Source organism: Pseudorca crassidens, chromosome 6 (genome assembly GCF_039906515.1).
Source record: "Pseudorca crassidens isolate mPseCra1 chromosome 6, mPseCra1.hap1, whole genome shotgun sequence".
Taxonomy (NCBI): Eukaryota; Metazoa; Chordata; class Mammalia; order Artiodactyla; family Delphinidae; genus Pseudorca; species Pseudorca crassidens.
The window spans coordinates 134174970-134187957 of record NC_090301.1 but is presented as its reverse complement, the minus strand read 5'-3'; the positions used below and the strand labels follow the sequence as shown (position 1 = coordinate 134187957).

General features: G+C 42.0%; 1 protein-coding gene across 1 annotated transcript in view; it reads left to right on the top strand.

Annotated features, from left to right (window-relative positions):
• Window positions 1-12988, top strand: part of PTPN4 (protein tyrosine phosphatase non-receptor type 4) — a 186426-nt gene that overhangs the window by 140562 nt on the left and 32876 nt on the right. Inside the window, exon 16 of the mRNA XM_067742354.1 lies at window positions 9659-9818. Within this exon, the coding sequence (XP_067598455.1) occupies window positions 9659-9818 (160 nt within the window). The remainder of the gene's footprint in view (window positions 1-9658; window positions 9819-12988) is intronic.

The following is a 12988-nucleotide window of genomic DNA, read 5'->3' as shown; positions in this document are numbered from 1 at the left end:
ATTACTTTTATAGACAGTAGTTAGATAGGTAGATAGACAGAAAGAGAGTGTGTTTGGTTATTGAAGCTGGAAACACAGGAAGGGGAAATTGTCACCAGGATTACTGGGAGAGTGCATAATTAGTTTGTGAAAAAGCTCCCCAGACCAACCTTAACCTCTGCAGTGACCAGGCCCATGGAGAGCTTGTCCATCACTCTCTGTGAAGTTACCTTAACAAGAAAGTTACATAAAACAATGAGAGAAGGCAGGTAGCACCTGTCCTGAAATCCAAAATTATATCACCCTTTCCTCTCTTAGATCTTGGCTGACCCTCTGCCTGTACTCCATTCTCCTCACCCTTTCTTTAGAGCTTGGCTCAAATCCCAGCCCGAGCCTCTACGCTTGGACTCTCTTCCTATCTGGGTCTTCTTGTGGACTTCAAATGAGTAAAGGAGAGGGTGTATTCAGATACCCATTGGAGTCCGGCAAGTAACACCGGGTGGGATTCATGTGGCCTGGAATGCCTGTGGCCCATCTAAAGGCAGCAGCTACCACTTGGCTTTTTCCAGTTGTTGGCAACCTGTAATGCAGGTCTATTCTTTCCAAAGCTTCCACATTTTTCATTCTGGAAATCCAGATTTTGTATGTAATTTTTAAAATGTAGTCAACTCACATTTTTAAAGTGAACAGGCCAAATGTATGTTGGCAAAAATTGGCCACAGATTCAAGCCATGAATCTGCAACCACTGTTCCTGTACAGTGATTTCTAATCAGGAAGTAGATAATAAAAATCACTTCTGGAGCTTTTTGGACTGTATACGCCGGGTCTCTAACCCTGGAAACGCAGACTCAGCAGTCTAGCAGAATGTCCCGTGGTGTCAGTGCCGTCCCTCTCTTGCAGCTGAGTATTGCCATCATGGTACCCCTGCCCACCAGGCCTGGCTCGCTTAGATACTGGGCTGCACAGCGGGCTGGGGTTTGTCCCTGTTGTTTGTCTTGGTGCTGTGCTTAGACTGTTATCTGAACCAAGAATAAAGTTGTTCTGACTCCATTCCCACCTGATCTCAACCTTATACTCTTCCCCCAAGGCCTTTGGTTTTTATAAAAATTTATTTATTTTATTTTATTTATTTTATCTTTGGCTGTTCATTGCTGCACACAGGCTTTTCTCTGGTTGCAACGAGTGGGGCCTACTCTTCGTTGCAGTGTGCAGGCTTCTCACTGCGGTGGCTTCTCTTGTTGGGAGCATGGGCTCTAGGTGCGCAGGCTTCAGTAGTTGTAGCATGCGGGCTCAGTAGTTGTGGCTTGCGGGCTCTAGAGCGCAGGCTCAGTAGTTGTGGCGCACGGGCTTAGTTGCTCCGCAGCATGTGGGATCTTCCTGGACCAGGGCTCGAACCCGTGTCCCCTGCATTGGCAGGCGGATTCTTAACCACTGTGCCACCAGGGAAGCCCCAGACCTTTAGTTGTGAGACTGAACATTTCCCAGGTGTGGCAACTGTATGCAAAACTAGAGGAAAGCTTCTCTTTGCCTTGCCTGAGTGGTTATACTTAGTCCTGAGTAAGGGATGAGACCTATTGGTTGATCCATGTGGAGTCCAGTGACGTCCAGCTTTCGTAAAGTCTTGGAGGCTTCTGACCAGCTGCTTGTTAGAGATTTCCCATCGGAGGCTGTACCAAGGGTTGCCCGCCTCTGTCTGCCCTGGTCCCTGCAGCAGGCCATGGCCAAGGCACGCAGCTCTCTCCTAGCAGTTTCTTGCACAAGCAGCGCTTGAATGCATCGCCTTATAGAGGCTTGGGTTCTTGGCAGTTGAAATTAGCAGAATAAAAACTAGTATGTTTGGGATCTGGAATCTCTGGCCATCAAGGTAGACCTCAGAGAAGCTTTGGCTGAAAAGGGGAGGTGTGCTCTCTGATGCAGTCCTCATAGACTTATCGGAAGCTAGAGCATTTTGTGCCCTGAAGACTTCTGGGTAGAAAGCTGAGTGGTTATTATTGTTCACTGCGTATTTAGTGATTATATTTTACACTAGATTATGCAGTTGGAGGAGGGCTATATTTTCTCTTAGGGGAAGTGAGACCATTCATCGTTAATCCTGGCTGACGCCCTTGGTGCTAAGCAGATTTTAGCATCGCTACCACATCTGTCACGTGTCTAGCAGCAAGTCTCTCAAGAAGTTCACAGCTTCTCTACCAAGGGGAGCATATGTTTCCAAGAGCCACTCTGGCAGTAACCTCTGTGTTAGTTATCTTGGGCTAAATTATGCTCTGGTAGCACATTCCCCCAACTTACAGTGACATACAGCTACAAGGGTTCTTTCTCTCTTACATTCTGCATACGTGGTGGATCACCTGTGGGTCTGCTGCACGTCATGGTCATTCTAGGGCCCAGACTGACCGCAGCCCCTGTTTGGGACTTGGCTGGTCTCCTGGCTGAGGGAAGAGAGAAATACAGAGCTTCCTTTCAAAAGAGGCTACTCACATTTCATTGGCTAGAGCAAGTCATATGGCCAAGCGTGATGTCAGCCAGGGAGGAGTAGAGGGTAACTTTGAACAGTAATATGATCTAATACAGTTTTGCTTCCTCAAGACCTTACAGCTGTGTCTTGGGTGTCAGTCATCAGTCAACAAAAATAAGCAGGATCTGGCTGAAGCTTGTGCCTGGTTACCACAGCAGCTGGCAACTCTTTCCTCTGCCCTTAGGCAGTGGGATAATAATGTTTCTATTTCCCCAGAGGACCTCCTCCCACCTCAGAGGTAAATAATAACCCCTGTGGTGATCAGTACTCTTGACGAGAACCGTTTTCGCCTTGCCTGGTCCCTTAACCTCCATGACTTCCACGGACGCAGGCTTCCTGGGGTCCAAGTTTTGAACCACTGGTTCCCCCTTCTGGCCTTCGTGAAAAACTCACCTTGTTACTACATGCAGGGTGCTCGGTTGTTTTTGTTTTTCTTTCTCAATTTTTGAATTTTATTTTATTTTTTTATACAGCAGGTTCTTGTTAGTTATCTATGTTATACATATTAGTGTATACATGTCAATCCCAATCTCCCACTTCATCACACCACCACCCCCTGCTGCTTTCCCCCCTCAGTGTCCATACATTTGTTCTAAACATCTGTGTCTCAATTTCTGCCCTGCAAACAGGTTCATCTGTACCATTTTTCTAGGTTCCACATATATGAATTAATATACGATATTTGTTTTTCTCTTTCTGACTTACTTCACTCTGTATGACAGTCTCTAGATCCATCCACGTCTCTACAAATGACCCAATTTCCTTCCTTTTTATGGCTGAGTAATGTTCCATTGTATATGTGTACCACATCTTCTTTATCCATTCTTCTGTCGATGGGCATTTAGGTTGCTTCCATGACCTGGCTATTGTAAATAGTGCGGCAGTGAACATTGGGGTGCATGTGTCTTTTTGAATTATGGTTTTCTCTGGGTATGTGCCCAGTAGTGGGATTGCTGGGTCATACGGTAGTTCTATTTTTAGTTTTTTAATGAACCTCTATGCTGTTCTCCACAGTGGCTGTATCAATTTACATTCCCACCAACAGTGCAAGAGGGTTCCCTTTTCTCCACACCCTCTCCAGCATTTGCTGTTTGTAGATTTTCTGATGATGCCCATTCTAACTGGTGTGAGGTGATACCTCATTGTAGTTTTGATTTGCATTTCTCTAATAATTAGTGATGTTGAGCAGCTTTTCATGTGCTTCTTGACCATCTGTATGTCTTCTTGGGAGAAATGTCTATTTAGGTCTTCTGCCCATATTTGGATTGGGTTTTTTGTTTTTTTAATATTGAGCTGCTTGAGCTGTTTATATATTTTGGAGATTAATCCTTTGTCTGTTGATTTGTTTGCAAATACTTTCTCCCATTCTGAGGGTTGTCTTTTCATCTTGTTTGTAGTTTCCTTTGCTTTGCAAAAGCTTTTGTTTCATTAGGTCCCATGTGTTATTTTTGTTTTTATTTCCATTCTAGGGGGTGGATCAAAAAAGATCTTTCTGTGATTTATGTCAAAGAGTGTTCTTCCTGTGTTTTCCTCTAAGAGTTTTATAGTGTCCGGTCTTACATTTAGGTCTCTAATCCATTTTGAGTTTATTTGTGTATATGGTGTTAGGAAGTGTTCTAATTTCATTTTACATTCAGCTGTCCAGTTTGCCCAGCACCACTTACTGAAGAGACTGTCCTTTCTCCATTGTATATCCTTGCCTCCTTTGTCATAGATTAGTTGACCATAGGTGCATGGGTTTATCTCTGGGCTTTCTATCTTGTTCCATTGATCTATATTTCTGTTTTTTGTGCCAGTACCATATTTTCTTGATTATTGTAACTTTGTAGTATAGTCTGAAATCAGGGAGTCTGATTCCTCCAGGTCCGTTTTTTTCCCTCAAGACTGCTTTGGCTACTCGGGATCTTTTGTGTCTCCACACAAATTTTAAGATTTTTTTGTTCTAGTTCTGTAGAAAATGCCATTGGTATTTGATAGGGATTGCATTGAATCTGTAGATTGCTTTGGGTAGTATACTCATTTTCACAATATTGATTCTTCCAATCCAAGAACATGGTATATCTCTCCAGCTGTTGGTATCATCTTTAACTTCTTTCAGCAGTGTCATAGTTTTCTGCATACAGGTCTTTTGTCTCCCTAGGCAGGTTTATTCCTAGGTATTTTATTCTTTTTGTTGCGATGGTAAATGGGAGTGTTTCCTTAATTTCTCTTTCAGATTTTTCATCATTAGCGTATAGGAATGCCAGAGATTTCTGTGCATTAATTTTGTATCCTGCAACTTTACCAGATTCATTGATTAGCCCTAGTAGTTTTCTGGTGGCATCTTCAGGATTCTCTATGTGTAGTATCATGTCATCTGCAAACAGTGACAGTTTTACTTCTTCTTTTCCAATTTGTATTCCTTTTATTTCTTTTTCTTCTCTGATTACCGTGGCTAGGACTTCCAAAACTATGTTGAATAACAGTGGTGAGAGTGGACACCCTTGTCTTATTCCTGATCTTAGAGGAAATGCTTTCAGTTTTTCACCATTGAGAATGATGTTTGCTGTGGGTTTGTCGTATACGGCCTTTATTATGTTGAGGTAGGTTTCCTCTGTGCCCACTTTCTGGAGAGTTTTTATCGTAAATGGGTATTGAATGTTGTCAGAAGCTTTTTCTGCATCTATTGAGATGATCATATGGTTTTTCTTCTTCAGTTTGTTAATATGGTGTATCACATTGATTGTTTTGCGTATATTGAAGAATCCTTGCATCCCTGGAATAAACCCCACTTGATCATGGTGTATGATGCTTTTAATGTGTTGTTGGATTCTGTTTGCTAGTACTTTGTTGAGGATTTTTGCATCTATATTCATCAGTGATATTGGTCCGTAATTTTCTTTTTTGGTAGTATCTTTGTCTGATTTTGGTATCAGTGTGATGGGTGGCCTCATAGAATGAGTTTGGGAGTGTTCGTTCCTCTGCAGTTTTTTGCAGGAGTTTGAGAAGGATGGGTGTTAGCTCTTCTCTAAATGTTTGATAGAATTCACCTGTGAAGCCATCTGATCCTGGACTTCTATTTCTTGGAAGATTTTTAATCACAGTTTCAATTTCATTACTTGTGATTGGTCTGTTCATATTTTCTATTTCTTCCTGGTTCTGTCTTGGAAGGTTATACCTTTCTAAGATTTTGTCCACTTCTTCCAGGTTGTCCATTTTTTTGGCATAGAGTTGCTTGTAGTAGTCTCTTAGGATACTTTGTATTTCTGTGGTGTCTGTTTTAACTTCTCCTTTTTCATTTCTAATTTTATTGATTTGAGTCCTCTCCCTCTTTTTCTTGATGAGTTTGGCTAATGGTTTATCAATTTTGTTTATCTTCTCAAAGAGCCAGCTTTTAGTTTTATTGATCTTTGGTATTGTTTTCTTTGTTTCTGTTTCATTTATTTCTGCTCTGATCTTTATGATTTTTTTCCTTCTGCTAACTCTGGGTTTTATTTGTCCTTCTTTCTCTAGTTCCTTTAGGTGTAAGGTCAGATTGTTTATTTGAGATTCTTCTCATTTCTTGAGGTAAGCTAATTGTATTGCTATCAACTTCCCTCCTAGAACTGCTTTTGCTGCACCCCATAGCTTTTGGATCGTCATGTTTTCATTGCCATTTGTCTCTAGGTATTTTTTGATTTCTTCAGTGTTTAGCCTCCATGTGTGTTTTTTACTTTTTTTTCCCCCTGTAATTCATTTCTAGTCTCATAGCGTTGTGGTCAGAAAAGATGCTTGATATGATTTCAATTTTCTTAAATGTACTGAGGCTTGATCTGTTCCCCAAGATGTGATCTATCTTTGAGAATGTTCCATGTGCACTTGAGAAGAAAGTGTAATCTGCTCTTTTTGGATGGAATGTCCTATCAATTAAATCTATCTGGTCTATTGTGTCATTTAAAGCTTGTGTTTCCTTATTAATTTTTTGTTTGGATGATCTGTCCATTGGTGTAAGTGAGGTGTTAACGTCCCCCACTATTATTGTGTTACTGTCGATTTCCTCTTTTATAGCTGTTAGCAGTTGCCTTATGTATTGAGGTGCTCCTATGTTGGGTGCATATATATTTATAATTGTTATATCTTTTTCTTGGATTGATTCCTTGATCATTAGCAGTGTTCTTCCTTGTCTCTGGTAACATTCTTTATTTTAAAGTCTATTTTATCTGATATGAGTATTGGTACTCCAGCTTTCTTTTGATTTCCATTTGCCTGGAATATCTTTTTCCATCCCCTCACTTTCAGTCTTTATGTGTCCCTAGGTCTGAAGTGCGTCTCTTGTAGACAGCATATACATTGGTCTTGTTTTTGTATCCATTCAGTGAGCCTGTGTCTTTTGGTTGAGCATTTAATCCATTCATGTTTAAGGTAATTATCGATATGTATGTTCCTATTACCATTTTCTTAGTTGTTTTGGGTTTGTTTTTCTAGGTCCTTTTCTTCTCTTGTGTTTCCCACTTAGAGGAGTTCCTTTAGCATTTGTTGTAGAGCTGGCTTCGTGGTGCTGATTCTCTTAGCTTTTGCTTGTCTGTAAAGCTTTAGATTTCTCTCCGTCTAATCTGAATGAGATCCTTGCCGGGTAGAGTAATCTCGGTTGTAGCTTCTTCCCTTTCATCACTTTAAATATGTCATGCCGCTCCCTTCTGGCTTGTAGAGTTTCTGCTGAGAAATCAGCTGTTAGCCTTATGGGAGTTCCCTTGTATGTTACTTTTCGTTTTTCCCTTGCTGCTTTCAATAATTTTTCTTTGTCTTTAATTTTTGCCAATTTGATTACTGTGTGTCTCGGCGTGTTTCTCCTTGGGTTTATCCTGTATGGGACTCTCTGCGCTTCCTGGACTTGCGTGGCTATTTCCTTTCCCATTTTAGGCAAATTTTTGACTATAATCTCTTCACATATTTTCTCGGGTCCTTTCTCTCTCTTTTCTCCTTCTGGGACCCCTGTAATGCTAGTGTTGTTGCGTTTAATGTTGTCCCAGAGGTCTCTTAGGCTGTCTTCATTTCTTTTCATTGTTTTTTCTTTATTCTGTTCTGCAGCAGTGAATTCCACCATTCTGTCTTCCAGGTCACCTATCTGTTCTTCTGCCTTAGTTATTCTGCTACTGATTCCTTCTAGTGTATTTTTCTTTTCAGTTATTGTATTGTTCATCTCTGTTTGTTTGTTCTTTAATTCTTCTAGGTCTGTGCTAAACATGTCTTGCATCTTCTCGATCTTTGCCTCCATTCTTTTTCTAAGGTCCTGGATCATCTTCACTCTCGTTATTCTGAATTCTTTTTCTGGAAGGTTGCCCATCTCCATTTCTTTTAGTTGTTTTTCTGGGGTTTTATCTTGTTCCTTCATCTGGTACATAGCCCTCTGCCTTTTCATCTTGTCTTTCTTTCTGTGAATGTGGTTTTTGTTCCACAGGCTGCAGAACTGTCGTTCTCCTTGCTTCTGCTGTCTGCCCTCTGGTGGATGAGGCTGTCTAAGAGGTTTGTGCAAGTTTCCTGATGGGAGGGACTGGTGGTGGGTAGAGCTGGCTGTTGCTCTGGTGGGCAGAGCTCAGTAAAACTTTAATCCACTTGTCTGCTGATGGGTGGGGCTGGCTTCCCTCCCTGTTGGTTGTTTGGCCTGAGACAGCCCAACACTGGAGCCTACCTGGCTCTTTGGTGGGGCTAAGGGCAGACTCTGGGAGGGCTGACACCACGGAGTACTTCTCAGAACTTCTGCTGTCAGTGTCCTTGTGCTCACGGTGAGACACAGCCAGCCCCCGCATCTGCAGGAGGCCCTCCAACACCAGCAGGTAGGTCTGGTTCAGTCTCCTATGGGGTCACTGCTCCTTCCCCTGGGTCCCAATGTGCACACTACTTTGTGTGTGCCCTCTAAGAGTGGAGTCTCTGTTTCCCCAGTCCTGTCGAAGTCCTGCAGTCAAATCCCACTAGCCTTCAAAGTCTGATTCTGTAGGAATTCCTCCTCCCGTTGCTGGACCCCCAGGTTGGGAAGCCTGACTTGGGGCTCAGAGCCTTCACTCCAGGAGGTGGACTTCTGTGGTATAAGTGTTCTCCAGTTTGTGAGTCACCCACCCAGCGGTTATGGGATTTGACTTTATTGTGATTGCGCCCCTCCTACCGTCTCATTGTGGCTTCTCCTTTGTCTTTGGATGTGGGGTATCTTTTTTGGTGAGCTTCAGTGTCTTCCTGTCGATGATTGTTCAGCAGTTAGGCGTGGTTCCGGTGCTCTTGCAAGAGGGAGTGAGGGTGCTTGTGCTAAGCATCTACCTTGAAGTTGCCCTGTCAGGCCTAGCTGGTCAGATCAGCTCCCGCTGCTATGGCCTGAGGTTATGCTCTCTAGTGTCTGTTGGTTTTTAGCCCCTTCACCTGAAATCAGGTTTTCCGACATACGTACTCATCCAGTGTTGTCTCCTCAGTGAGCTCAGCACTCTTCCTCGCTGTGTTCATCGCTTCTGTGAATTGTGTTTTACCTGTAAATAAAACAGGCAACCCCTTGAGTTCTCTGGATGGTACCGGGTGTTTTGTCTTTGGAGCAGCTCGGCCCTCAGCTCTGATTTCTCCCTGCCTGCCCACATGACTGCTGAAAACCTTAGAAAGGGGTTTTTATGGTAGATTAATAAATATCTTCATAGAGATACCCTTAAAGTGTATTTTATTATATGTGAATTGTTTACAGATTTGATAAAGTAGGAAATGAGATTTGTTACTTTAAACTACAAAGTTAAGGAAGATTTCATTAAACAGTGGCACTTGCAAATAAACATGACATTTAAAGCTTGTCTCCTATTAGACATCGTAATAAAATAATAATTCTAGGCTGGGAGGAATTGGAAGATTGGGATTGACATATACACTACTGATACTATGTATAAAATAGATAACTAATGAGAACCTACTGTATAGCACAGGGATCTCTACTCAGTGCTCTGTAGCGAACTAAATGGGAAGGAGATCCGTAAAAGAGGGGATATATGTATACGTGTAGCTGATTCATTTTACAGTAGAAACTAACACAAACTAACATAACGTTGTAAAGCAACTATACTCCAATAAAAATTAGTTAAAAAAATAAAATTCTACCATTACTTTAAAAAAATAAATAAAATAATAATTCTGTAAGACAACTTCCAAAATATTTATTTTTTCTCTTTTTTTCTATCTAGATCACAAGAGACCCCTGGAGATGGGCAGCCTCCAGCTTTACCACCCAAACAATCAAAGAAAAACAGTTGGAACCAAATTCATTTTTCACATTCTCAACAAGATCTGGAAAACCATATTAATGAAACATTTGATGTTCCATCTTCCCCTGAAAAAGCTACTGTAAGTAGTTTCTTCAAATATTCTCACATTTCTTTGAAAATGTTTAATTGTAAATGAAATATTTTTTGTAACATAGCCTGTTTTATCTGTAAATTATATTATAGTACTTTCTCTTTTTCATCATGTGTTTGCTCATGAATTGTGCCACCATATAGCCCAATTGTGGAATTTCCTTTTATCATATTTATAAAACGTTCATTGCTCTAGAAGTTAATTTTTGACAAATTTGTTGATTTCTGTCTTGCAAAACACACATTTCCAGAACAAATGCTAATAATCCATTAAATACCATTAATTTTATTACATAATTGACTGGGTCCCGAGACTTTATTATTTATCATTTTCATCAACCTTTTGAAATTGAGTACAGGTCTCCAGAATATATAATTACCCTGTTCTTCAAGATATATTCGTGAGTTGCTTTGGTACTTTGTACCAAACAAAATGGTAAATTCTTAGAATCCCCTGATGGATGAATTTTCATTGCATTTTCAAGTAGATGAACCAAAGGTGAGATTGTTAATAAATTTTAAGGATACACTGTGTTCATGAAGATGTATAATGACAGACAGAAATATGAGTGTATTTCAGGAAACTTCAAGGGACATCAAGGAATAAAATAAGATGCAGGTAGAGGAAGTCCCACAGCAGGTGCTGGCAGTGCCAGAAGTCTCTGCTGGCCATTGCACTCTTCCCCCCTTGTTTTTCGCCCGTAGCCCTCCCACGTTTTCTAAAATTGAAAAATAAGAGGCAGCCACTCTATTCTCCCACACTTATGGCCCCACAGACGCATCAAAAAGAGATCAAAATCCTTACCCAAAATGAATGACAACTTGAGTGCTACCTGCGTGGTGATTCTTACGCATCATTCATTCATCGGTTCACAGTTACTGAGGTCTTTTTGTGTGCCAGGTACTTAAGGAGGTAGTGGGAGTATGCAGACAAATCAGATGTGGTCCCTGCTATTAAATAATTCATAGTCTAGTTTGTTTTTTCCTTCATGCAAAAATGACTTATTGAGTACCTATTGTTATAGGCTCTGGGAATACAATAGAGTAAAATAAAAAATTAAAAACTCTGCCTGCAAGGAACTTGTATTCTGGGGATAAGGGTGAGACAAACAGTAAACAAAATATGTAATTTAAATATACAGCGTATTAGATAGTATAAATGCTAGAGAGACAAAGCAGAAAAGGGCTAGGGAATTTCCAGAGTGGAGTGTTCCAGTTCTAGATAGTGTGAGCCAGAGATGAGTTTGGTGATAAGCCACATGGATACCTGGCGTGAGAGCAGGTAAGCCGAGGGAGTAGCAGGTGCCAAGGCAGGGGTATGGCTGTGTGGTCAGGGGACACCAAGGGGGTCAGCGAGGACAGAGCAGGACGGGGACAGCAGAAGGCCAGATCCTAAAAGCCTGGTCTTGTAAATGTTTCATTCTTCAACCCTGAGTGAGATTGGAAGCAAACGGACATACCTAAGGAGAGAAGTAACGTGATGTCACTTAAGTTTTAACGGTTTCACTGTGGCTCGTATGTTGGCAGTGGACCGCAAGCAGGGTAGCAGCAGAGAAGCTGGCTGTGAGGTGTTGCAGGGCCCCAAGAAGCAGCCGTGATTGGAGAAGGTGGTGCCAGTGGAAGGGATGAGACACAGCTGTGTTCTGGGTGGAGTTTTAGAGTAGAGCTGACCTACTCTGCTGATGAGTTGGCTGTGGGAGACTAGAGAGAGGGGAATAACAGCAGGGATAACAACAGCAAGGTTTTGGGCCTGAGTAAATAGGAGGATGAAGTTACCATTTGCTGATGTGGGAAGGCTACAGGTAGAACAGGGGTGGGTGGAATGTCGGGAGCTCAGCTGGGACACGTTGATATGTCTAGTAGGAGTCCGTTTGGATTCTGGAGTTGAAGGGAGAGGTCGAAGCTGAAGGTATAATGTTGAGAGTCGATGGCATGTAGACAGTATTTAAAACCATGAGACAGGAAGTGCAGTGTGTACAGATAACAGAATAAGAGGTTCTAGAAATGGAGCCTTAGTCCTCCAAACTGTAAACATGAGGGAGTTGAAAGGAACCAGCAAAGGAAACTGAAAAGATGCAGACCAAAAGGTAGGAAAAAAACTAGTCAACTGGCTGATGAGAAGGCAGCCACAGAGAGAGTAACCAGCTGTGTCAGGTGCTACTGGTGAGTCGAGGAAGGTGGGGACTGAGAACTGAACAAGCTCTTTAATTAGAAGTGACTATGGGAATTCATAAGTGTATAAAAATAACTAATTCAGCTGTGGCGCTGAGGGAAGACTTCCTAGAAATGGTCACATCTTCGACCTGTGTCTCAAAGGCTAAACAAGAATTAGCCAGCTACTTACCCCCAAAGAGCAGGCACACGACACGTTAAGTGAAAGAGGCCTGTAACAAATGACGTATGTTGTATAATTTCATATATGTGAAATGCCCAGGATAGTCAAGTATATAGGGAGGAAGTAGATGAAGGGTTGAATAGGACTTGGGGATGGGGGTGACCGCTCATGGACACAGGGTTTCTTTGGGGGATGAAGAAAAGGTTGTAAAATCAAAGAGTAGCATTTTAACAGGTCATTGACATGCCTGTCAACTTTTTCCTCTGTGATTTCATCTGCTACTTCAAACCAGAGAATTGCAATCTCTGAATTCACCTTAGTTTCCACCAAATCAAATGCTGCCTCCAAAAAAAAAAAAATAGTCGTGATGTTCGTACAACTCTGTGACTATGGTAGAAATGACTGAATTATACACTTTGAATGGGTGAAGTATAGTATGTGAATTGTATCTCAGTAAAGCTGTTTTTAAAAAGCAGGGTGAGGGCTATCCTGGTGGCGCAGTGGTTGAGAGTCCGCCTGCCGATGCAGGGGACACGGGTTCGTGCCCCGGTCTGGGAATACCCCACATGCTGCGGAGCGGCTGGGCCCGTGAGCCATGGCCGCTGGGCCTGCGTGTCCGGAGCCTGTGCTTCGCAGCGGGAGAGGCCACAACAGTGAGAGGCCCGCGTACCGAAAAAAAAAAAAAAAAAAGCAGGGGGAGTAACATGAATTCATGTAATACTTATGAGTATTTTCTCGGTGCAGAGCTTTGCGGCAGGTTCTAGAGACACTGAAATTAATTAGTCAGGTAATTAATAAAGCCCCTGTTGCTCTTGGCACTTACT